Source organism: Sander lucioperca, chromosome 12 (assembly GCF_008315115.2).
Source record: "Sander lucioperca isolate FBNREF2018 chromosome 12, SLUC_FBN_1.2, whole genome shotgun sequence".
Taxonomy (NCBI): Eukaryota; Metazoa; Chordata; class Actinopteri; order Perciformes; family Percidae; genus Sander; species Sander lucioperca.
Genome location: NC_050184.1, coordinates 32,095,058 through 32,121,937, shown reverse-complemented (window position 1 = coordinate 32,121,937; position 26,880 = coordinate 32,095,058). Strand labels below are relative to the sequence as shown.

The window sequence follows — 26,880 nt, the reverse complement described above, 5'->3', positions numbered from 1 at the left end:
TTACCAGCCTTTCAACTGTTAAGTATGACGTATGCTAGTCAGCTTTATCCATTGTTTACTATTATTGTCAGGAGGCGCCGCTAATCACCGAATTGTAGGGTCAGAAATATCTCTGTTGTCGAGGTGTCCTACATTAATTGGGAGATATTCCTTGCTTTTGGTGAACCAAAGTCTGGCACCAATGCAAACCTTTCATGACGTATGACTCTTCCTTCTTTATCAGTTTCCCCCACCAGGCCACCAGTTCTGTATTGTGCCCGCTCTGCTCTCCCTCTCGTGGATGTAACGTTACCATAGACTGTAAACAGTAGATGGAGCTCTCTCTCTCTCTCTCTCTCTCTCTCTCTCTCTCTCTCTCTCTCTCTCTCTCTCTCTCTCTCTCTCTCTCTCTCTCTCTCTCTCTCTCTCTCTGTATCTATGCTCTTTACTGTATATGAAACAACCGGAGCAGGTGTTTTAGCGACATCTGTCATCCGTCACATGAAGCTACAGCTTCAACTATGGAAAAGTTTGACAGCATATCACCAGGTGAGGCGTAACGGCTCAGCAATAACGTTACTTTGTCTACTTAAAGCGAATGTGTGTAACTTTGAAAGCATATTTCAAGTTAAATTCATAAGCATTAAAACGCTCAATTCAATACAGTAAGGGGGTTCGCTGCTACAGCCTCACTTGGTCTGGTATGACCAGTTGTTAATGGTGTTATTAGCTAGCGTTAATGCTAATTGGCTAACTCTAATAACTGCCACTTGTTGCTACTGTTCAGCAATTGTTAAATAGCATCGCTTTAAGTTAAATTAGCAATACATTTACGTACAGTACTCCATTACAAGTAAGCTAAACGTTCTACATGTATAATTTTACTTGTAGTTTGTATTAATGGTTCATTTCAAATGAATTACGTCAACGTTAGCTGTTTAATAAATATTGTGATGTTGAATTATAGTGAAGGTAACAAATATTTCCCTGATATTATTACCATTGTCATATAAGTGTTGTTGAGTAAAACGTGTAACAACTAGGCTAACAAAATGTGTGACCCTCACCCTACAATGTAAATACGTGTTAGCCTATAGTATTTATTAAATATAGTACAGTATATAGTATAGTACTATAGTATTTATTAAATACTAGCTTTAGCTTCACTGTTTGCGGTGATGGAATGTGTTTCTACAGTAGGCCTAAGTGCATTTATCTTTAAAAACAAAAACAAAAGAACGGGTAGGCCTACTTGTGCATTACTTGAGTATTTCCATGTTATGCTACTTTGTAGATAGATAGATAGATAGATAGATAGATAGATAGATAGATACTTTATTCAGATTGAGATTAAGAGGGGTTGTCCCAACAGCAAAGTAAGTTAACTCAAGTACTGTAACATTTTAAAGGTCTTATACGTTCTACTCCACTACATTTCAGAGGGAAATATACACTACATGTATTTGACAGCTGGAGTTATTGGTTATTTTGCAGATTCATATTTTGCATAAAAACATTTGATTATACAATCAAATGTAGGCTATTATTAAAAGCCAGATAAGTTAATAACAGACAGCTTTCAGTATGGACCAGTGGTATAAAGTAACTGAGTACATATACGCAAGTAGCCTACTGTATACGTACAATTTTGAGGTAGGCCTACTTGTACTTTCTTGAGTATCTCCATTTTATGCTTCTTTATACTTCTACTCCAACAGCAATTTTTTGCACCAGGACCTCCTAACGGTTAATCCGGCAATGGAGTCACATTTTCAGGTAACAGCAGAGTCTACAAAACAAAAGTACAGCAATAAAGTCACAAACTTTAATCAGTCCCATAATAACCTGGAACACTGGTGCATGCATAATGCTGGGGGTCCACTATATTTTCCGTTGCTGAATGTCGCTTGTGTACATTCTTGTAGCTCACCACAAGATGGCAGTAAGACCCCACATTAAATCGACATTACGCAGCTCTGATTAAAAATGGTAGTGTATATAAGTAGAGCTGCGAGTCAAATTATGAGGAGCGTGTGGGAATTGAGGCTCATTAGACCTACTAAGCATGTGCATATGATACCAAGACCTGTTTTGGCACCTGAGCCAAGTCACCGTGCCCGGTTCTTAATACCTGTTTGTGAGATCTTTACTATTAACCCTCCTGTTGTCCCGTTTTCAAAGTTTCCGAATCAGAAATTTGGGTCTCTTTCAACCAAATTGCCCCAAAAATAACACGGATGGTTACATACAACGCTCATCGCAGGTCAAATTTAGGATCAGTTCACTACTTTCATTGAATTTTGGGTGTTTTATTCAATTTTTATAGCATTTGAAAAAATTATGAAATCTCTCGCTTTCTAAACAGTATATGACTAAACTGTGACAGTCTGTGATTATCCACTGAATCGTAACTATTTGTCAAAATAGTTCATAATTTCAGATTGTTTTAACTAAAAAATTAGGGTAGGCTATACTTTCATATAAATGAGGTTTATTGATTATGAATTCCAAAAAAAAAAGTGTAAAACTAGCCAAATAAATCGATGTTAGTGGTGAATCCGGTGGTAGTGGAAAAAAAACGCAAGAAAAGGGAATCTTGAAAAAAAATCTTGAATCTTGAAAAAAAAAAGCGCCTAAAAAGGGTTAATTTTAATTTTTTTACCTGGGAGTACAACAAGTTGCATGGTCGAAGACAACACAAGGGTTAAAAGACAACACAATGGTTAATGTTCTGAGAGGAAAATCATTATGTCTCATAGAAAATCGTCTTGGACCTTAATGAGAACACATTTAAGTGTTTAAAGACATAACCCAGGCTGACTAAGTAGGTTACCTACACCAACCCTCACGACAACAGTCTGGTTTAAACTAGTATCTGTGTTTGTTGTGGGGAAACAGCTGTCTAGAGATTTGTCCAGGCATGGTTTCATAAGAATCGTTGTTATAGGCTGATTACGCATGAACTTAGAAAATGGTTGCCACTGAGTGTGATTATTTGTTCATTTTTGTCGAGATGATGAGATGTGACTGTATAGGGCGTGAATGGACGTGTTGTCAACATATGCTGGTTAAAAGTATTCACCCCATTCGGTTGTGACAGTTGGCACTGTGGGCAAAGAGACTGGTGTTATTTTCACTTTTTATTTGTGTATTGTCTAAGTTTCGTTATGTTGTGAAAACCACAATTGTGGCATTTGCCTTCTTTATTTTGCTGCTGCGCCCAAAGTCTATAGCTACCACAACAAACTATCACAAATGCCGCACAAAAAAACAAACGGATTAAGTTCCGTTTTTGATGTCCAAACACGAATAGTTGATTGCGGGATGGGTTCTCCAAAAGCAGCACAGGTTGTCCGGTTGGCTCCTCGCTGCGCGTCACACACCTGCCCAGTTAAAACCACGCCCCTCGCGTCTAGAGGAGCTATGATAAAACCTCCCGAGACAGGAAGACCTGTCAATTCCTCCCAATCCATGAGCGCAGCCTCTTCGAAGTAGTTTCACTGCATGTTGTCATACAAACAGTGACACGGGGATTTTAAACTCGTGGCATTCCGACACTCGAGCCATTTCACAACTGAGGAAACTGAACCAAAACCTCCCTGGGCGTCTCATCTCAGCCCTCCATGCTCCTGCAATCCGGCGGGTGTTAAGATCCATGGAAGTGGCCGGCTTCTACGACGAGGGCGGATTTGCTATCCACAGTAGAGACAGCATTATCAGTCCCACCAGCAACGGCTCATACTGGAAGCTCGGCGACTCGATGACGGAGCTGGGCATTGAAGAGCGGGAGAGAGCGATAGACTTCAGCGTTTACCTGGATTCAGCTTTGCACTGCCCGCAACTGGCGGCGCAGACGCACCACCACCACCACCACCACCACCAGCAGCAGGGGGACGTTTTCTCAGATTTCCTGGCGGAGAGCAAAATCAAGAGAGTTGCAGCTTTACAAAACTACAAGAACTATTCGCTGTTGAACGAGCTGGAGACGAATCAGTGCGACAACTTGAGGGACCCCAGGGAGTCCTACGCGCTGGGTTACGCTGAGCTGCAGGAGACCCGGGTGGATAGTGTGCTCAGCCCTGAACTCATCGGGAGCCGCTACAGAGCTGCTACTGCCGCCGCTGCTGCCGCCGAAAGAGACGACAGTCCGGAAGACGTGAAGATGGAGAACGGGTCGTCTGGTTTTGACATGAGATCCTACCTTCATTACCAGTCCACCAGCGGCAGTATTGGTAACATCTCCACCGCGTCCTCGACTTGCTCCAGCCCGCCCGGCACACCTGCCCCGTCAGGTAAAAGCAGGTCACCATCGCACAGTGGCAAAATGTCCAGCGGGAAATCAAAGAAACGCCTTGACAAGGACAGTGACGAGTACAGGGTGAGGCGGGAGAGGAACAACCTCGCAGTGAGGAAGAGCAGGGACAAAGCCAAAATGCGCAACTTGGAGACCCAACATAAAGTGCTGGAACTGGCTGCGGAGAACGATCGTTTACAAAAGCGTGTAGAGCAGCTGTCCAGAGAGCTGGCCACCCTGCGCAACCTGCTCTCTGCCACCGGACAATGTTAGGAACCTCCAGCAGAGACTCCACACAGATCCGGGCTGCTTGTCTAATCATTGATGGACTTTAGAGCCTGAGGTGATCCACTGAAAGTGTTGAAAACGGTACGCTTCACAGGTGAAGACAGCGACCACCAGTTTACAGGGACAATAATGGGACTGAAGCAGTGGGTGCATGGATTGCGCTATCATTCACCATTCTTCACAAGGCACCATAGCTTTTTTTCTCAGATGTAATTGTTGTGTATGCAGTATTTCGGTGCATATTTTACATACATGCGAGTGGATTTCTACATTTTGTGTTTTTGGACCAATGGTTGTCAAGGGAAGAGTTGTGCTGCAGTGAAATGATGCAACTCTTTGTAATAGTATTGCCAATGAATGAAATAAGTCTAATTATTTAATATCGAAAGGGGAAATGCTTTAATTGTACTTGATATTTTATTGAATTAAACAGATTTATACTTTCTCTAAACAATTTCATTTGTAATTTCTTTTCTCCTTTTCAAGCAAGGGCAGACAGTGGTGTTGTGCCTGACTTAAATATTCACACATTCATGATAGACTGTGTATTAGGGTGTGTTTCACTACAACATATTGCAGATTCAAATAACTGGCTCAACAATAAGGCAAATTTGCAATCTTTTTCAGGCCAATATGGCAAAATTGAAAGAGAAATAAACATGCTAAAGGAATTTGATGTTTCTTTTTGGACATAGAGTGAATTTTGTATCAGTAAGGCTAAAGACATTTTAAAAATGCCTCAGACTACCATCATTACACTTTTTTTCCACAAAGCAGAACATGGCATTCAGTGGTTAGACCAGTGCCCTTGTACGGCGATAGAGACACATGCTACTGAATCTAGAATATAAATGAGGATTGATAAGTGAATTTGTATTTTTCTATTGGTATTAATTAATGCCAACGCCATTTGCATTCCTGTGTTAACTTGTTCACTAACCCTCAAAGTCTCAGATCAGGAAATATATCCATACAATTTATACTGAAACGATACTGCTGAGAACAGCACAAAAAAAGACACGCAGCACAGAAATGTTAGCTTTATCTTTAGCACACGGCTCTGTCAATAGTCTGTTGGGTCCACTGGCCCAGAGAGGGGTTCAAGGTTGCATGAAAATTAATCAGCAACTAACCTCCTCACATCACCTCAGGTCTCGCTTCAACAGCCAAAAGACCTGGCTGTGAGTCAGCGCAGGCGAGATACCAATAATCCTGAGCAAACCTTGTTTAACCCTCAAGTGGAAAACACTCAAAAAATGAAGAAGTTAAAAATGGGAGTGACAAAGTAGGTTACACCAGACATGATAGATAAGTTGACTATTTGTTTGCAGTGAATTTTACCAAGCCCTCAGACTGCATTTGACTGTGTGCACATTATGAAATGTATCAGCCTCAAACAAGCAAACCTCAGACAGAGAGGATAAAGAAAGAGGCAAGGTGGGATTTGTAGGTGATCCTTGTAAATTCAGGGTGGGGAATGTTTTTGCAACTCTCACTTCAGACAGTAGAGGACAGGGAAAACTTCCTTTGCTAGTTTTTTAAGAGGGGACATATTTACTTTATTGGCATTTAAACATCATTTTATATTCTCTAAATAAAGTATAAAAAGCTGTTGCTGTTTTGTGCAGTGAGGGATGACATTTTAAACACAGTTGATGTTTCACCACACTCAATGATGGAACAGTTTAGCTTTTAAACTGTTGTGCAACATCCTCCCTTTCTAACAGATCACTACTTGAAGAATGCTACACCCACATTTGAAGACAATGTAATCCTCCATGAACAGGACAATAGCTGTTAAGTAGCCGGGCCTGGCTTTAGGCCTACAAAACAATGCAAATTAACATGATCATTTGTTATTACAGATTTCAAGAAAAGTTATAGATATTTTAAAACATAATTAATAAAACCGCAGAAACAAAGTATTGTTTCATGTCACGCGTTGATGATTTAACATCCATGCACTCCATGTTGTGACTTTCTCAGCACATTTCCTGCTCTTGCCGCTCTCGTTGTAGCTTTCAGTGTTGGCAAAGATCCATTTAAACATTCTAGGCATTCTTTCTTCGATGACCCCTTGTTTCCTATTGGATCCCCACACAGTCTTTCCCTGCTCCTGGCTCACATGCTGACAGGAGAGAGGGAAATTCCCACACAGGATGACCTCTTTTCTTGAAAGTTTAGCCCAACCCTCTTTCCTCATTTTACCGTCAATGGGCAGTGTCTGTCCGTAAACTCCTCGTTGCATCACAGCCCCTCCCCAGGCCAACTGGCCTCCTAAAAAAACTCCTCTGACACTGCAATAAAAACACACACACACACACACACACACACACACACACACACACACACACACACACACACACACACATACACACACACCTGTCACTAATGTCCACTTTGTACCAGTTGTTGAGAAATAGAAGATTTTCTTTTATCTATGAGTCATGTTAGTATGTCTTTTTGACGCTTATTAGTAGTTTTTTGTTCCTCAAACGACTTGCAACAAAACGTTGTATCAGATTGTGTTGTGAAATGATGAAAACTTAACCTCCTATTGACACTTTTAATTAATTCATCCAGGTCCAGTTTTTCTGGCTCGTTTAGTTTGACAGTGTGTCAGCTGATACATAGTTAGGATCATCGGAAGTACATTTCCAGGAAAATTGCCGTGAGCCTCACCTTCCACTTTCCGTGTGTTGCCGATCTCGGAATCCTTTTGCTTCGGGAAACGGTCTTCGAGCTAGCAAGCTACACGCTGAAAATGGCAGGTTTTGAAGGTTTTTGATCGTGCATCGAGACAGGCCTGCTTGGTTCTTTCGGGGAATGATTGGAAAGATTTACAAAGAATATGTTTACAGCATTTAACATCTCTAACTGGGACGTTTTGGGACCGATTGGTGGGGATTGCTGTGGCAAAGTACACACAGCGATACGCTGGTTGGAGGAAATTACATTTAACCATGTATCCAGCTAATTTAAATAGCCTATGTTACTGTATTATGTGAACAGTGAACTTCATTTAATATTGTAGGTGCAAATGTTCCACCAGTGCTAGCCACCGTCGCTGCGTCCGGAGCTTGGAGCCGCCCAAGACGATTGTGATTGGTTTAAAGAAATGCAAACAACCCAGAGCTTTTTTTTTCTTTCTCCTGTCCCAGAATGTATGTGTGGTGTAGCCAGGAGTAAGGTCTGGCAATGCGAGACTAGCTGATACATAATACATTTGTTGCTGATTTACTTCACAAATACCACAACCTACAGAAGAGTGTTGAAATTACACTGTGAACATTAGGGCTGGATATTATTTAAAAAATCACCATTACGATTACCATTAAAGTGGTACCGATACCAGTAGAATACTTTTAGACTACTTTTTTTCCACTTCATTCAATACACATCTTGTGAATGTAAGCATCTCAGCACGCTGAACTGCCAACTCCGTCCAATACACCTCGCTCGACTTCATCAGACCACCGACTGTATTGGTTGTAGCTGCTGCGGTAGTAGGCCAAACACACATTAAACTGAAGAAAGCTTGCGGTAAACATAAAAAAAACCCATAGAAATAGTCATTCTTTTTTAGATCTGGGTACAAAAAAGATCGAATGCAGGTATCGTTTGACTGGAAAAGTGTTGATACTACTTGGTACTGGGTTATTTCAACCTATACTTTAAAGGTATCAAGTATTGATCCCCAGCTCAAGTAAACATGGAGCAAAACAGATGGGGTTTGTTGCAGCTTCAACAAACAAGGTTATTTAGAAACAGGTATGACACAAATTGATATATATGGTAAAGAGCTACAACAATTAGTCGATACATTGATCAGTCGATCAACAGAAAATTAATTGGCAACTATTTTGATAATAAAATCACTCTAAAACACACATTTCATCACCCATACACTTTCACTGTTAAAATGAATGCAGTATAGAGGTGGATGAATAATGTCTTTGTCATCATGTATTTTTGTTTTGTTTTGTTTGTTTTGTCAATGTATATGTCACCATTATGTGTACCTTTTTAATTTATAGTGAGTGAATGAGTGCTGTATGACTGTTAGACTGTCTCTATGTTAGTCCTATGTCACCTGCCTAGGGACTGCAGATGAAAAGTAGTTATCTTTACTAATTCTGGCATATTTAAATGGTGTTTTTTTATACAACAATGTTCATAAATATGCATGGTCCCTATCAAATAAACCAATAACATAAAAAAATAAAAAATAAAACAGTGATTTTATTATCAAAAAATGTATATACTGTATATAAGCAAAGATGTCAAATATTTGCTGTTTCGAGCTTCTCAAATTTGAGGATTACATGCTTTTCTTTTTCACATGATATTAACATGAATATCTTTGGATTTTGGACAAAACAAGACTTTTGACTTTTCATCATGGTAATTACAAAAATACAAATCAGCATAAAATGATAACACTGTAATTACTATGTTCTATCAATTTGGTTCAAATTTGATTTTGACATAGTTTGCAATGCATCTAAAAGGGATAATGCTGGCAATATTCAATGCTTTTATTACAGTCAACAAATCCCATGGAAAGACCAAAACCAAGTCTAATCTGTCTCTCAGTACATTTCTCAGTTCCTTGTCTGTTGAACTCAGTCCCAAGCTCATTGGTTCCCACTGGAGACATTCATCTTTAAAAATAAGTCATAAATAAATACTCTAATTTCCTAAAACGGCTGAGCACTGTAGTTTTTAGCAAACTTTACTCAAACAAGAATAAATAGTGCATTTGTTGGGGACTATTTTCAGCCACTGATTAATAAACAGTTGGTGCTCCAGTGAGTATTCACAGCAGCAGGATGGTGTAGGTGGAATTGAGTCAAAAATAACTACAGTGCCTATGTCCATCATAATGAGGGAACATTTCACTCAGTGCAACAGTATGGCTCATTGGTGTGTTTTTAATAGTTTTTGGACAACAGCGGAGCTCTGTGGCACAGGTGAATAAGATATATCCGACTTTAGCTACCCAGATCATTTAATCTTTTTATGGGATTGGTTGACAATAAGAAAAATGTAAAATATTGATAGTCATCCTTTAATCTGCTTCTAACACACACCAGTCAGAATTACTCTAGCAAAAGTATAGTATTTCTAAATGTGATTTTTAAGTATTTAACACCGTGATTTTGCTTGTTTAATTACAGTTCCTCCTCTAAGTGAAAGGAACACCGGATATCCGGACCATGGGTTGTAACGGGAAGCCAGACCGCCTGAGCTACGGTAAACGGACCAGAACATGATCTGTCTTGAAGTGCACCAGGATTTCAACATCTTAGTTCACTTCTGCTATTTGTGCTGTAGATGACTGTGAAAAACACTAAACTGACGTGCAGAAGTGACTTGCGGTCACTACACAGTGTTAAGTATCACTGCCCAGATCTTGTGTAACATCAGGCCATCCTTGCAAAACGAGCATTGGCTCAATTTGTGTGTAAGAAGAGTTCATTTCAAATGCACTCACAGCGTATGAAGCGATAATTGATGCTTTATGCAGAGTGATCAACAGGTGTTTCCTTACTGCATACAGAACACTGTAATAATGTACAAAGTATCGTTAATAAATCAGTGTATAAATTAATAAGTAAACAAAGCCTGATAGAACTTTACTTTAAACTGAAGCTGTATGAAAAATGCTAAGTGCCATTTGGGACTAAATTGATCGCCCAGAATACATTTGAATGTAACTGATATGTTTTTAAAGCACACAACAGAAAGTGGCACCTGCTTTTACAAAATGTTAAAATACTATGACTATGAAATAATATTTCCCAATATGGTACAGCATTTATTGCAAAAAAAGAAAAAGAAAGCGGTGACAGAGGAAATATTCACATCATTTACATAAAAGTAGAAATACCACAATTCCAATTCATCCCATTACAATAGAAAATTCTGCATTTAAACCTTTACTCAAGAAAAGTACATCAGTAATATCAGCAAAATGAACTTAAGCAGATTTTAGAGTGTTATATGTTTTAGAGTGTTATATGTTTGTATAATTGGATAAATATTATGGATGCATTAATATATACATATCATGATTGTTTGAGGTTTTGCAAAAATATAACTTTATATTCTGTTCGGTAGTCTGTAACAGTGCATCAACTTTTACAAGCCGATCGTATGATTTGTGTCTAAAATCTTAATAAGTTAAGTAACAAGTAACTATAGCTGTCAAATAAATGTTGCTGAGGACGAAAATATTTTTCTCTGAACTGTCGTGGGGTAGAAGTATAAAGTAGTATGAAATGGTAAGTTATTAAAAAGAAAAAATACATTCTCCAAGTAAAATACAGTACAAGTACCTAAGGTGTGCACTAAAGTTCAGCAGTAAATGTACTTATTTAGTTTTCACCAGTGAACAAAAGATGGCATTTGACACACTTTATTTCAGACATATTAAATAATGAACTGGTAACATTTTCCCCTTATCATTCTCATATCATATGTTCAATAGAATTGGTGGTGGAAGTCAGGGTCACTTCACATAAAGACAATCATTCACAGTCAACAAATCCCTTCTCAACAGATATGAGCCAACGTTGATTTAACACTGTTATCATACTGGCTCCTCCACACACACAAGTAGACCTCAGTAATGTCTTATGTATTTCATTATTGCAGGACTTTATAAAAAGGAAAACATCCAACTAGTCTTTCGAGGTGCCACACTTTCTATATTGAAAGTTCAGCCCATTGCACTATTCCTCAAAGCTCTCTAAAACTTTCCTGGATTACCAGACACTCTGACACGCTGCTCAATTGGCTGACATCCTGTTATATTTTGACAACTGGGCGTTGGAAATTGTGAAAATTATGGAACTGAAAATGTGTCCTCTAACACATTCAAAAAATGCCACCACCAAAAACATAAGTCATGAGAGGGGCACTTACTGTAAATTATACACATACATTATATCAGGAGATGAAAGATGAACATAATTTAATCGAACCAACTGCTCTGCAGGAGTTTTAAAGGAGAACTCCGGGCAATTTTTACGTTAATCTTGATCGCTATACTTTTTTGAGTACTGTCTATAGCAAAAAACGCGAGCCGAATTGGTGCTAGCAACATGGAGCTTCTGTAGCTAATGCCCAGAGCTCCCGTTAGCTAAAACTGCAGTTATGGGGGCATAAGCTAAAGTGTGCCTTTGTGCCTCTTAACAGACTCAAAATGCTATTAAAATGTCTGTGCAACATGAACAGGGCCCTTACATGACAACAAGATGCGTTTATATATATATATATATATATATATATATATATATATATATATATATATATATATATGGCATGCTAGCCCGGCTAAGGAAACCACAACGATCGACACGGATAAGACTCCTACTCACCAACGCCAGATGGATTGCACACTAAATGGATATTAATGTTACAAATACACACGGGACTGCAGCGTGATGATTATTACCGGAGCCTGGCTGAACACACTCACTCATCCCAGACGGCAGCTAGCAGCTAACAGGGTATGTGAATTTCAACAATGGCTAAGTTGCTAAACGCATCTTGTTGTCATATAAGCGCCCTGTTCATGTTGCACAGACATTTTAATAGCATTTTGAGTCTGTTAAGAGGCACAAAGGCACTCTTTAGGTTATGCCCCCATAACTGCCGTTTTAGCTAACGGGAGCTCTGGGCATTAGCTACAGAAGCTCCATGTTGCTAGCACCAATTCGGCTCGTGGTTTTTGCTATAGACAGTACTCAAAAAAGTATAGCGATCAAGATTAACGTAAAAATTGCCCGGAGTTCTCCTTTAACTTGTATGACTGGCTGATGTGTCATATATCATTAGCAGACCCAAACGGAATCTGCAGATTTTTTTTCACAGTTTTCAGCGGTGATCCAGAATGAAAATCTGCGGAATTTAGCAAACTGATTTCTGCTTGGGGTGAAGATGTGTTAACATTAGTTATAATTTTTTTTTAAAGTGCCCATATTATGCTCATTTTCAGGTTCATAATTGTATTTTGAGGTTGTACCAGAATAGGTTTACATGGTTTAATTTTCAAAAAACACCATATTTTTGTTGTACTGCACATTGCTGTAGCTCCTCTTTTCACCCTGTGTGTTGAGCTCTCTGTTTTAGCTACAGAGTGAGGCATCACATTGCTATCCCATCTCTGTTGGGAGTCGCACATGTGCAGTAGCTAGGTAAGGACTACTAGCTAGCTACTACTACTAGCTAGCTAGCGGCGCTAGCAGCAGCGCTAGCAGCAGTGCTAGCAGACAAGGGACGTAGTTAGTAAGTAGTTCTATACAATTTTCTTTTGTAGATTAGGGTGAACTCGTGTGTGTTGTAGCAGTGTTTTGCCATTGAGAACGAGGTGGCTAACCAGTAGCGCTGCTGCTAGTCCCGCTAGCGGTTAGCCACCTCATTCTCAATGGCAAAACACTGCTACAACATACATGAGTTCACCCTAATCTACAAAAGAAATTGTATAGAACTACTTACATGTCCCTCGTCTGCAGGTATTCCACGCAAAGTTGGAAATGCGCCCTCGTTTAGAAGAAGTCTCCCGGCCAATCCTGCCTTGTACTGACCGAAGTTGGAGAAACAGCTAGCTGATGTGGTATTAGCTAAAGTGGTTAGCACACACCAAATGTTTTGGCCAATGACGTAGATAGCCCTGCCGATTTTGAACAGCTCACCCATAGACCGAAGGCAGGATACATTCAGAAACCCTTATCTCACTCAAAACAGTATGGATGGGTTTTTATGCGTGTGGAAGCACCAGAGACAAAATAACACCCCAAATCCCAGAAAAATTGATTTTTCATAATATGGGCACTTTAAATTTGTTTAACATCTGCTAAAAATCTCTGGGATATTCTGTGAAATTCTGCATCCACAGATTCTGTGTGGCTCTGCTTATTATATATATGCAATGTGAAATGTCACTGACAATTATGCAGGCACAAAAAGTATATTCAGGTCTTTAACTCCCATTTTAAAAAAGTAGCCCTGCCTGAAAGGGACAAAATGTGACGTATTAAATGTAACAGAGAAGAAAAAAAAAGAAACAACACTGTTTTGTTGACAAGCTGCTGAAAAGTAAAACAATAAAATGTACAGTAAATTCTCAGCTGTACACTTATGAAATCTCAGAAGCCTTGACATAATAGTAGTAGTAGTAGTCATGTGTGGGCTTTGACATGTACAAATTACTCAACAGGAAGTAGGATGTGTTAACGATGGTGGCAGCCATGAAAACATTCCACCCACACTAGTTTAACTATGTGACCGTCCTCACGTTCGCGTCTTACCTTTCACCTCATTCCATAAACTTGTTGTCATAAACACACAATCAATGACATGTATGTATGTGCGTCTGTCACAGACTCGGTGGTGCATCAATGTGTCATCTTTTTTTCCAGAGTTGCTATGAAAAAAACATCAATAATAACCCAAATGAACACAGTGGTGACATCTGTGGTGAGACAGGCAGGTCAGCCAGCTTTGTTTACATATGGACCATATGTCTTTAACGTCATCACTCCTCTTGCTGCGTTCAGCAAGAGGAAGGATGCGGGAGTTTTGAAGCGCACTAGGGGGGAAGCACCGACTCCAGCCTCTTAGTATTTACTCTGTGACCTACATGCATGAACTGAGCCTATGACAGTCGAGGTACCACATGTCAAATCGATTTCTGCATCTTGACGGTTGGTCCTCAACAGCAGCAGCCAGGGTACAGGAACAGGAAGAGGAACTGCTCACGGGTGAGTGTCTCAACACGTAACACAAAAAAAAAAACATCAGCTTCTGACAGAGAGGCTGCAGTTTGAGAACAACAACACTTTCCCCCCCATTTGAGTCATTTGGTCCTCAGATCCTTTCCTGAAGTACCAATACGACAATTTAAAAATACTCCATTACAAGTAGAAGTTCTGCTTTCAAAGTCATACATACAGTACCACTGTAGTAACTGTTTTAGATGAAGCTTCTTTTACTTAAGGTATACAGTTCGGTAGTTTAGTCCACTGGTCAGGCCCCTCTAAAGGGTCTCAATGTAATTTAAAGGGTCATGCGATGATTAATGGGAAAAGAAGGAAGAAAAAACAAAGTTTGGACACACGTTTAATAGTTAAACCTCTTTTGGTCCTAGAACAGTTCTTTGAATTAAGCCAACTGAGATGTTTAGAGGGCTGACAAGGGGCCCCAACTGACCAGTGGTTCCCAAAGTGGGTTCCGGGGACCGCCAGGGGTCCTTGATGAGGTTCCAGGGGGGCCCATGCAAAAAGGGAAATTGGTTATTTTTACTAAAATTCCAGAATGCAGAATGTATCACTATTTTGGTCATGGGTTTCATACGCTTTCTGTAATAAAACATCTAAAAGAAAAAATCTTATCAAACAGGGGTAATTTGGGGCCAATTTGTGTCAGTTTAGGGGTCCTTCACATGAAAAAGTTTGGGAACCACTGAACTAGACACTGCTTTTTGAGAAGATTCATACCACTCTCATGTCTGCATGCTAAATATGAACCTACCACTAACTACCAGTTAGCTTAGCTTAGCACAATGACTGGAAACAGTAGGAAACAGGTAGCCTGACTGTCCAAAGGAAATGTACTTTGTTAATTAGTGAGCTTCAGAGGTGCTGGTAGGGGACTTTTTTCACCTTTGAACAGAGCCAGGTTAGCTGTTTCCCCCTGTTTCCAGTCTTTATGCTAAGCTATGCTAACCAGCTGCTGGTTGTAAACCTTCATATTATGAATGGCATTGATGTTCTTATCTAACTCTCGGCAAGAAAGCAAATAAGCATAATGCTGAATATGTCGAACTATTCCGTTAACATGTTGTATTTTATAAGCTTGTGTTTAAAATACGAATCTGAAAAGTAACTAGTAGGCTTACTGTAAGCTGTCAGATCATTTCAATGGAGTAAAAAAGTACAATATTTCCCTCTGAAATGTAGTGGAGTAGAAGTAAAAAGTAGCATGAACTGGAAATACGGTACTCAAATGTAGTGCAAGACACTCCCCTGTCTTTTGTAAGTTTTGAAATGATAAGGGCATGAAGAGACATGGTACACCTGACAGTGTACTCATACTTCCTCCTATCAAGCTTCTATTGTACGACGCTGGTGTTTGTGTGTGTGTGTGTGTGTGTGTGTGTGTGGTGACTCAGACTTTGCAGAGTCACACTTGGAAAGACCTGACTCCCCTCGCATTCAGGAATTTCCTGATGCCTGCTCGGCTCCCTGTGGAAATAATCTGCAGGCTAGAAAAGAGACTTACAGTCAAAGATCGTCCCACCCTCACAGCTGGCCAGCTATTGGGAAGTTCCAGGTTAATAACTAAACTGAGGACACATGCTGGAAGAGTCAGCAGGGCAGATATCATTTTAAGTCGATTCTGAATGTGGAGTCAGCATTATGCACAATTAGGCTGAGTAAGGAGGCACTGTAGGACAACAGAGAGTGCCCTTTTGACATTTGTTCAAGTCACATTTCTCAGAACTGCCATATTCTCATCTAAGAGCTTTAATTTCTCACCCAAGTCACTAACATTCAAATGTGTAGGCTTTGGTAGATGACCTATATTGATACGATACACATTAAAAATGGCATTTATAATTAGTTAAGCGACAAAATAACCCTTCACCACAAACAGCCTGAGTCATGACAACACTGTCAGATCAGACTGACTGAAGTTTCAAAAGAAACAACTGTGGCTTTAAGATGACTTCCGGCTGTCAGTCACACCTTGATTGTAGTTTTCCTACTGCAGAGGGTGCAGCCTGTTCTAGCTTGCCTGCTGGCTTGACGTCAGCAGAGAGCGGTGGTTGGGAGCGCTATTACTCACTCTGTGTAAGTTGCATTCCTTTATAGCACGTACGTACCAGTGCCTGCCTCCTATTTCCCAAACAGGAAGTTCTTGCCAAGACTGTTGCCAAATCATCTGTACTATATCAGTGTGGTGGAGTTTACTCAAGCAATGCATGTGTCTCAAGACATGTTATTTCTTCCTTTAGTGTTCACTGATCATTATTGTTGTGATCTTTTACACTAAAACGAACCTAAACTCATTCTTGGGTTTTGTTTAGTAAAACCGTTTTGGACATTCAAGTTGTGTGTGTCTGTGTATTAAAAGGAACTGTGTGTTTTCACAACAAACTGTATAGAAACAATTTTACATCAGTAATGCCTGTGGTGAGAGTGGCCAGAATAGATATTAGAATTTAAAGTATTTCATGAAAAATACTCAGTGTAGTTGGAAGCAATTTGAAATTGAATAAAGTCGGAGCAATATTTGTGGCATGCAGCATCACTACCCCATTAAAAACCAAAGGCAGTGTATGTTCTGTCAATAGTGGAACACTCCCGACTTCTGTTTACTGTAAATAAAAGTAATTAATTGATTAAATTTGAGGAGCAAACCCAGGTTCAACAGAGAAAACAGGAAAGAGTGGGCTGCCATAAAAGCCAAGGCTCTATGTTCACCGATAGTTTTACAGTCCAACCCCTCCACCTGGTGGTGGTTTCCAAACACTTCACCCAGACCCTCTGGATACAAAGAACTATCAGTACTCACAGTAGTGGAAGAAGTACTCTGATCTTTTAGGTAAGTAGAAGTAGCAATACCGCAGTGTAAAGATACTCTGTTACAAGTAAAAGTCGCAATGCGCCCATTTCAGAATAATAATATCCCTGCATTATCATTAGTGATGCATTATTGAGTACTTTAATGTTGCAGCAACATCATTTTTTTTAGTTGATTTATATTGTTTTTATTAATAATCTGAATCTGCAAAGTAACTAGAACTGTCAAATAAATGTAGTAGAATAAAAAAATATATATATAGGCTTCCAAAATGTAGTAGAGTAAAAGTAGGCTATTAAGTACCTCAAAATTGTATTTGAGTAAATATACTTAGTTCCTTTCCACAACTGAGTACTCATAATGTTAAATACATTTTCTTCAACATGATAAAGGAAATGTAGAGTGCACCATAAGAGCACAAAAGACGCTCCGACTGGAAGATCTGACATCATTGGAGATATTTTGGCATCCTTTATAAAGGGTCAACAGGATTACGGAAAAACTACTGGCCCGATTTTTATATAACTTGGTGGAAGGGTGTAGCACGGGCCAAGGAAGAAGCAATTCAAATTTGGAGCAGATCCGAATCACTGGGCGGACACACAAATTATTATATTTTTTTTTTATTACTTTGTTAACATTGCGAAATAGGGCATTTGTGCTGCATTCATGTGATATCGGAATAATCGACTAAATGAGTTCCCGACTGGGAAAATCCATACTGCATTAACATTGTGAGATGCCTTGGTGGATGTCTGCGATCTCAAAGTGCCTTCCTAGTTCTTAATAAATAATGTACTAATGTTTTACAGATCAATTATATACCACCGATAATAAAATCCTCTTGGGTTGACTGGTTAAACTGTTTAACCACGTACTTCCACAAAAGAGCTGCAGACAAGGGACCAAAATATATTACCTATTAGCACAGAGTTAATTAATAAAGCCCTTTAATAACGACTTCTTAACATTTATAACTGCAGACATGATGGCCTAAGAAAGTGAGAAACCCCTGAGCAAGTATGAATGAATTATCAACATGTATAACTGCATTATTACTACCAAATTGAGGGGATACACACTTTGCAATGGATTGTTCACAAACTGGCACCCCGGATTTGTTCTAATTAATGGCTTAACTGATCTATGAAGCATCAGTCAATTACTGGGACCAAAATACACCTCTGATATCCTTTAATGTGAAGCCCAGTAGGTGTTTTAGATGTTGAAGAAACAGTCAGCTAGTAGAACCTTAAGTCAGAACCAAAGACAAAGATGGAACCAACCTTTTTAATCATCTTGATCTTAATAACTGCACCTAAACTTTTATCTAAATTCTAAACTGCTGTTTTCTTGTACATTTGATTGATACATTTATCTACAGCACTTTTATTTGTATTTCTGAATTTGGGGCTACTTATTAACTGTACTCTACCTGTAGTTCTGGTATATTATTTTATGTCTAATGTTTTTTTTTCCTTCCGTCCTTATGCAAAGCATTTTGAATTGTCCCTGGGTTTGAACGGTCCTAAATACTTGTCTTGCATTCCTACTATACATTATTCAACCGTAGCTGCAACCGGTTTGATAAAAATGAATAGAATATTATTCATGTTTGTGATTCACGCAGTTTGTGACTATGAAGCAGTTTCATTAGATGTGATATCGTTATGTTTCTGATTAGAAGCAACTTGTGATGACAAACTGAATAATGAAAGTTATAAAAAAGTGGGATTCTGTGACACATTCAGTCTTTCTTGTAGTCTGATTCGATTCACCTTAAATTTTGGAGCGGATCTGAATCAGTGTGGATACACAAATCTTTTGTTTTTACTTTTAACTCTTGTCATCATGGCCTTGGTGGAGGTCTGCGCTCTCTGAGTGCCCTTCGAGTTACCGTAGTCATTGTTCGAGAAGTAAGACTGAGAATGAGGTTATAAATCTGTTCCAAAAACCAGAACAAATAAACAGTAGATTTTGTTTGTTTTTTATTTAAAAAGGAAAACAACAAATGTACTGTAAATAAAAAAATACATGTTTTTGAGCTCAGCATAAGTATAGAAAAACAGGAAACCCTGGTGCAATGGCTGCACTGGTGCTGAGATTTAATCCCTTGCTAAAGCAGAACAACAAAAAAAATAAAAAATCAGCACACTGAAACCTGATTTGAAAAAAAAATATATCTAATAAGGGTGTGTCCTTGTTGAGGACGTTTAATACATTCTAAAGAAAAGTACAGCTGTCAAACTCATGTACTGAACTTTGTTTTATCACAAAGGTAAATTGAATGCTAGCAGCTTAGCTAATCTCTTCTCAGGACAAGCCTGTTGATTCACAAATGCAGCATGCTTAAAAAAAAAAAAAAAAAGAAAAGAAAAAAAGAACATACTTAAATCATACAAAACAATATTGCCAGCTCAGGGCCACGCCATGATACGGAAACGGATCATCACTACAGTGTATTGTTTTCATCGCTGTGCTGGTGTTTGATTTTTGGTTTGTTCAAAATCCCTGGTTCCCTGTTCAAACTCAAGAGTTTGATAAAGTAAAGGGTGACACATTACTAAGTATTTGTATTGCTCGCGAAAAGAGTTGGGTGTTAGCTAACTTTGTGTCTCAATAAGCTGGCATTCTTGTGTGTAACTGAACCCACATTACTATACAACAGTTGCATTCAGGCTATGATACACATTTGGCATGAAAAGCCTCCACACATTTGTATCCACTGTGACTAAAAAGATGTTCTCCAAAACAGTTAAAAGTAAAAGCCAGGTGTTCTAACCTGATTGAAATGATTCAAAAAAGATTTTGCTAATATCAATTTGAGAATGCCAGGATAATGGAGAATGGGACATGCCACCCTGTCCCTGCACCATTTTGTTATAACTCTGTGTCACTGTTGAGCCACCAGGGAGAGAAAACGCAGAGGGAATCAATTACCAGGAGGCAACTCAGTCTACATCTCACATTTGACGTACTGTAAATGTTATATTAATATTTCTCACTGAGTAGATTTAACTCAAGCATCAGTAGAAAGCTCCACTAACTACCACTCACGCAAGTGTGTACACACACACACACACACACACACACACACACACACACACACACACACACACACACACACACACACACACACACAGTACTCAACTAGCATGCCTCCTGCAGACCTACACAGGCTGCCAGTGAGAACAGATAATTCAATGCCCACCCCAGCATGCATCTCTTATCTAGTGGGCACGGGGTTGCCCATAACCCATACTTCACCTTACTGTTGGGTTTAATATGGACCATAACAAAATAACACTTCATTTATTTTAAGTGTCTCCCATACTGGCATTTTTTTCAGACAGGCTGGTCCAAAAATCTGGCTCTTTGATTTCTGATCATTTGTGTAAGCAAAAGAAAGAAAATGTGGGGGAAAAAAGTGAAATCTTAACGGACACATCTGTAAAGGATGAAATGGAAGAACGCATACAAGTGTCATTTGGTAAATAAGAGAGGAGACGTGTGTAAAATATTGGCTGACAGGCCATCCATCCTGGTTCACAAAACAGGGGAGCTAAAACAAAACCCTTTCCCTCAACAGACACGTATCGTCTGTTGAGTCTGCGTTTCAGTCGGCACACATATTTGGGACGTGAAACCTGAAAAACGGAGGACCTGAGCATCCATGATGACATATTGAAAGAATGTTTGGGTGGGTAATGAGGATTGGAAGCCTTGTTATCCCCAACCAGCCAAACCCCTCAACCCCAACCCCTGGTGAACCTGAATCTGCTGAAGTCCAAATAATCCACTCACTTGCAGAGTAAAACCAAAGTCAAAGCAGGCTGATTGGCAAGCCTAGTCCACTTTGCAACATCAGTGGAGAGACAGGGAGGAACAGAAAGGAGGAAGAAGGACAGACATCAGTGAAAACAGGCTCGATAACAGACATAAGCACTGAGAGCCAGCGCCGTGCACAGGCACACGTTGGTTAGTAGAGGGGACCAAGTCCCCGGCACAGGAGAGCTTTCCTTTGGCTTCTCCACTGCCTCCTCTGTCTCCTGCTGCTGGGATTTGGTTGGAGCTTTGGAGGTCTGATCTATGATACCCACGTGGTCATCGAGCTGCTCAGCACCGGCAGGAGGAGGCTGGGGGGCGGTAATATTCCTCTTTCGCAGCTCCGACTCTTGTGAGGTCCTGTGTAGAGTAGAGTAGAATTTCATGTCCCCAAGCAGTTTGGTGTAGTTTGGTTGTATTAGATGGATAAAAAAGTTGGATGTTTCTGTGACAAACCGTTCTGGAGCTGGTTGTACCAGCTTTTCGAAGTTCAAACGTAGCCTAGTTATACTGCTAAATTAAAACTAAATGAAATTGGGTTAAACCACACAAACTACTTCTTACATAAAGTTGTTACTAAAGGTTTACGTCCAGCAAATGCCAAGTGTAAGAGCAGTGTAGCTAACTGAAGCAAAACTTAGCTTGCTAATATGAGACGTTCAGAAAGGTAATATGGAATATGGCCAACGCTTGATAAGCTGCTGTTTCTCCTTGTGAGCACCTCAAGTCATAACTAAAGTTTTGTCAGGTATTCCTAATACCATCATCAAGCTGGTTTACAAATAGCTGGTGCAACCTACTCCTGTTCTTCTTCAAAATATATTTTCAACTAACGAGTGAGAAACTGAAACTAAATCTTTCAAAAACATTATTTGGATGATTACCCCAGACTGTGGATCTCCATCTGTTGAATGATCTTTTCGGGGAAAAAGGATGGCTCAACTTTGCCATTGTGAGGGTCTCTGGGAGGAGGAAGAGGAGGTGGAGGGGTGAACTCTGGAGGATCATCTTCCTCGTTTGAGAGCTCTTTCCACTCCTTGAGAAAAAACAAAATCCCTTTGAGTATTTGCAAAAAATATATACTTTAAATTAAATAAAAACAAATTGGTAGTTTTGCAACATGTCTTATCAGAATCAGAAAGCAGTTTATTGCCACAGTGGTGGAACTAAATGGAATTTGCCTTGGTGAGTGCCTTGGGTGCATACATACAAACAAACAAACATATTAAACATTAATAAGAACAAACAATAAATACCAAAACAGAGACAAATATATACAAAATAGTTGTTTAAGTAGTTTGAGCACTGTGTGCAATGGGCAGATGCACATAGATCCAATTCTGCATTTGCATTTTCTTAATCTGAAAGAAGATACACCATTTGTACCTTAAGAACAAAGAGCAGAAGGTAACACTTTACTTGAAGGTATCTACATAAGAGTGACATGACACTGTCATGAACACATGACACAGTCATGACACATGGACCCTAACTTGTCATGACAAAAACCAAATGACACTTAATGACAGAAGCGTTATGTCATTAACGTTTATGACTTGTTTATAATGTTTATGACACGTTCAGGACAGTGTCATGTCACTCTTATGTAGATACCTTCAAGTAAAGTGTAACCAAGCAGAATAGAGGGGAAGGACTTGCCTGCAGAGATGTATCTCCCTTGATGTACTTGGCACCTTCAATGACAGCAAGGTAGGAGAAGCGAAGTTGGTCTGCTGTCTGAATCAAGCCCATTCGATAACGTCGCATCTCCAGCAGCACATCACGGATGCTCACTGAAGACGGGTCCTTACGGATGGACATCTACATGATGCAGCAAAAACATTCGGTACATAACAGTCTTGAGTTTTAAGTCAAATTTTAGCTTCTAAATATAATAGTGGCAATAGGACTGCAACTAAAGATTATTTTCATTGTCAATGAATCTGTCTGTTCATTTCTCGATTAATCGGTTTAGTTGTTTGGTCTATAAAATGTCAGAAAATGGTGAAAAATGTCGATCAGTGTTGACCAACTTTTGTCCACAACTCTAAGATATTCAGTCTACTGTCATAGAGGATAAAGGAAAATTGAACATATTCACATTTAAGAAGCTGGAATCAGGAGAATTTTACTTTTTTTCATGAAAAGAATGACTCAAACCGATTATCAAAATAGTTGGCGATTAATTTAACAGTTGACAACTAATTAATTAATCTCTGCAGCTCTAAGTGGCAACAATGATCAAGACAGACAGACAGACAGATATGACGTCATGATTTCTCAATAGCAGAGCTCTGTACAAACCAGTAAGAGGCAGGTGTCCACAAGACAAAAGGTCCCAGAGCGTCCGATGCCGGCGCTGCAGTGCACCACCACTGGTCCCTGGTCTGAATTCAGACAACCCGACTCCCGCACCTTGAACAGGAAGTTAAGAAAGGAGGCAGGAGACTCCGGTACCCCAAAGTCAGGCCAAGTGGTGTAGTGAAAATGTAAAATCTCACGAGTCTCTTGAGTCTGTAAAAGGAAGATCAGACATGCAAAGAAGAATTAAAAAGACCAAAGTAGAGACCCGGACTCACAGGCACGGAGTATTAAAAGGGGGAAACCATGTCTAGTTCAACACACAGGAAGAAAAAAATAAATCTGTAGAGGGGAAAGCACTTACAGACAGATTTTCCAACTCCAGCTGACGGACTGTGTAGTAAGATTTGATGTCTTCTGAGATGAGGGTGAGCTTGAAATTGGTATCTTCAAAGGTAGCATCTCTCTCCTCTCTGTGTGGCCAATATTGGGCACATTTCACCTAAAACCAAACGAAGGTGCACATTAGACATAACAGAAAGAGAAAAGCAGTGAGGGTACTGGGGCAAACATGACATCTTGACTGTAAGGAAAGAAGCCACGGCTTACAGATCCTTTCTCTATGACTCGGTTCAGCATAACCACACCGCGGGACCTCTGCTCCCACACCATCTCCCAGAAGTTGCCACATGTATTTGGAAGGGGTCCCTGAAAAAAGAATGAGTGTTATGTTAGAGGGGGGATTTTATTCTTAGTATAACTAAATAAGAACAGTGCATCTATTTAAAGATCTCAGCGAGGCATTTGATATCGTTGAACATACTATTCTCAAAAAAATAAAAAGAAGTAGAAGAGATAAATGCAGTAAATGCTCAGTCCACTGTTACTTAGTCTCGCATTGCCAGACCTTCCTCCACAGCGCTGCGGAGGAGGGTCTGGCTAGTTCACACAATATTCCGGGTTGGGAGAAAAACGTGCTCTGCTTCATGGCATTTCTTTAAACCAATCACAATCGTCTTGGGCAGCGCTAAACGCCAGAAGGAGCCACGGTGCCTCTGCAAAATAGCCTTCGTGAAGGAACTTGTTTGGATGGAACGTGTACGTTCAAAGGTTGTTTTAGTCATGCAACAACAGAAAACTCAGACTGGACAGATAGTCTAGCTAGCTATCTGGATTTACCCTGCAGAGACTATTATTAATGACCAAGGGGGGAACTCACTACTCTTACTGTCCAGCTGCTAAAATCCAGATGAGAGACAAGAATAGCTGATAAAATACACTAATCTGAATCACTCACAGCACCAAGCTTTATGAGCAGTAGTGAGTGATGTATCGTTAACTATTTACTTTATCAGCACACAATACATTAAATAAATGGTTTATAGCACACTATAACATAGTTGTACACAGCTTTAATGACATTTTATATAACTTCTTCTACAAGGATATTATTCATATTTTACATTACTAGTGCAGTGCCTGTTGAAAATGTGCCTGTTTGCAACGGGCAATTGCTTGGCCTTTGGTATTGCTGTTTGTAGAATTTTTCAAAACCAAACTGTACAGAAGGACCCCAAACCACTTAATATGCAACTCCACTGTATAGCCTACTACTGAAAGACATTGTTAACTCGACCCAGGGCGAGTCTGATGAAAACTGATGTGTCTGCCCGGTTCAGCTCTGAGATTACTCGCATTGCACAGTGCTGTGAAGGAATAATCTCCAAGATTACGTTATGTTCTGCCAACTCACAGCAACTTAATACAATAGCAGGAAAAGAGCCCCCCCCCGCTGTTGTAAAGCGACCTGCATGTGGCGTATGCGTGTGATGTGCAGGTTACCTTCCCCCAAAACACGGACACACATATACAGATACGTCTCGCTGCCACTTGTTGTCTGTAGCTGGTTGTGCTTTGCATGTGTGGGATTCCGAAATGTCCTTAAATTCGGGAATTGTCGTTTGTTTATTCAAAGTCAAAGACAAAGTAGTGCAACTTTGCACATTTGTGTGGGTCTGCGGTGTATGTCACATTGTAGCTGCCAAAGCTCTGCTGCTCTCGGTCTCTGGTCCTCAGGGTGAGTGGCCAGCGGCTAGAGCGGCAAAAGCCAATGTGTGCTTCTTTTACCGATATATATTTAATATATCTTTTGCATTTCTAATCTAAACAACGTCAAACTTGGCACTGCACTTACTTGTGCCCGTAGCAAGACACCTGTCAAGTCAAATCCATTGGACTAACGGTTCGAGAGATATGCGCATAACACACAGACAGACGTTCCTGCAATTTATAGATAGATTACACCTCTATTTTACTTTACTGTCATTATTTTTTATACACCAGCCTTAACTTATAGCTGCCCACAGGAGGATTTAGTCACTGACAAATACATTAATAAATACCTTTGCTTACAACTACATACATTTTTTCATAAACCATTTGTTAAATATTTACACACTTTACAGAGTGTATTGGGTACAGCTAGCTGAAACTAATGCAGTCTAATACAACAGTCTTGCAATAAATCCTACCTTCATGAAGGTTTTTAATCAGAGATGTCAACTTTATGATCACTTTGGAGGATGAAGTTTGGGGTGCTGTTGAATTGTGGTGTGCTATTAAAATGTTTCTATTATTTTATCTACCCCATATTTATCAACGAGTGCAGGCTAAATCTCTTCGTCTCATTCTATATGTATTCATTTTTTGGAAAAACCTCTGACATCATAGTGAAGTCTTCGCATGTATAAGTCACGGCACAGGTAGTACTCTCACCCACTTTCATGCTAATGACACAATACTTTGTTGGTGTTCACAATTACAAATATTGTCCAATATAAAGGGGCGAATGTAGTCTTCCACAATGCAAAACTGCATTTGGGAGGACATCATTCTCCTTTGTGGCTATAAATCAGTGGAATACTCTTCCTACAGAGCTAATTTCATGCACTAACTTTCACCCATTCTCACGCTTAGCAAAGCATTGGTTGTTAACAAAGCAGACTTGCTCCCACCAGTGAATTGATGTGCTAAATTACTGTGTGTTTATGGGGATAGGGGGACAATAATGTATGTAGATTTATGTGACTTTATGTATCTGTATTGTATACTGTAATACTTTGTATTTTATTGCGCTATTCTACCTGCCCAGGGACTTCTGGCGTAAACTAGCAATTTGCTACAACCTGGCACAAGACATCTATTAATGTTTTTTGTGCACTGTCCCTGTTCAAATAAATAAATTCCAAAAAAATATCATACAAATAACAGTTGTGAATTATCTGTCCTGAATCTTGCTTACCTGAGTGAGGATGTAGTTCCTCTTTGCCTCTTCTACTGTTATCAGGCTGGCATTAATGTAGTCATTCGTACCCAGCTGCAGATATATTCTGCTGTGGTCAACTGAGGCGAAAAAAAGAAACATGAAAATATTCTCTTTTGTTTTGAACATGTCACAACCCTCATGGGACTGTAGATCAGACCGACACAGCTGCTGAGAACATGTGACGAGTCGGTCTTTGAACAAAACCGAGAGTTAGCTTTTTATTCCTGAGAGGGATAATGTCAACTTTTGTTGATATATCCACTGAAAGAACATT

General features: G+C 39.6%; 3 protein-coding genes and 1 long non-coding RNA gene across 5 annotated transcripts in view; 3 read left to right on the top strand and 1 right to left on the bottom strand.

The window, feature by feature from the left end:
- The first annotated feature begins 353 nt into the window (after positions 1-353).
- LOC116043623 lies at positions 354-11,412 on the top strand. The gene is made up of 3 exons (XR_004103508.2): positions 354-528; positions 1,698-1,755; positions 9,742-11,412. It is a non-coding gene; the product is annotated as an uncharacterized LOC116043623 (long non-coding RNA).
- Positions 3,423-5,232, top strand: cebpb (CCAAT enhancer binding protein beta). Its single transcript, XM_031290418.2, has one exon. It carries the CDS (start codon positions 3,635-3,637, stop codon positions 4,544-4,546), a length of 912 nt encoding a protein of 303 aa, XP_031146278.1. The 5' UTR covers positions 3,423-3,634; the 3' UTR covers positions 4,547-5,232.
- Positions 11,413-14,047: 2,635 nt separating the features above from the next.
- The window catches only part of klhl12 (kelch-like family member 12), a 26,186-nt gene continuing 13,353 nt past the window's right edge, over positions 14,048-26,880 (top strand). Inside the window, exon 1 of one of the 2 annotated variants that reach the window (XR_004899085.1) lies at positions 14,048-14,331. Coding sequence is in view for 1 of the 2 variants with exons in the window: in XM_031290383.2 (XP_031146243.1) it covers positions 14,247-14,331 (85 nt within the window). In the remaining variant the exon portion in view is untranslated. The remainder of the gene's footprint in view (positions 14,332-26,880) is intronic. The other variant, XM_031290383.2, reaches the window with a different exon arrangement.
- Positions 20,511-26,880, bottom strand: part of LOC116043599 (tyrosine-protein phosphatase non-receptor type 1) — a 9,869-nt gene continuing 3,499 nt past the window's right edge. Inside the window, exons 3-9 of the mRNA XM_031290414.2 lie at positions 26,583-26,683; positions 23,891-23,989; positions 23,646-23,783; positions 23,285-23,494; positions 22,640-22,801; positions 21,865-22,016; positions 20,511-21,340 (exon numbers count right to left, since the gene is read on the bottom strand). Of these exons, the coding sequence (XP_031146274.1) occupies positions 21,067-21,340; positions 21,865-22,016; positions 22,640-22,801; positions 23,285-23,494; positions 23,646-23,783; positions 23,891-23,989; positions 26,583-26,683 (1,136 nt within the window). The 3' untranslated portion in view covers positions 20,511-21,066. The remainder of the gene's footprint in view (positions 21,341-21,864; positions 22,017-22,639; positions 22,802-23,284; positions 23,495-23,645; positions 23,784-23,890; positions 23,990-26,582; positions 26,684-26,880) is intronic.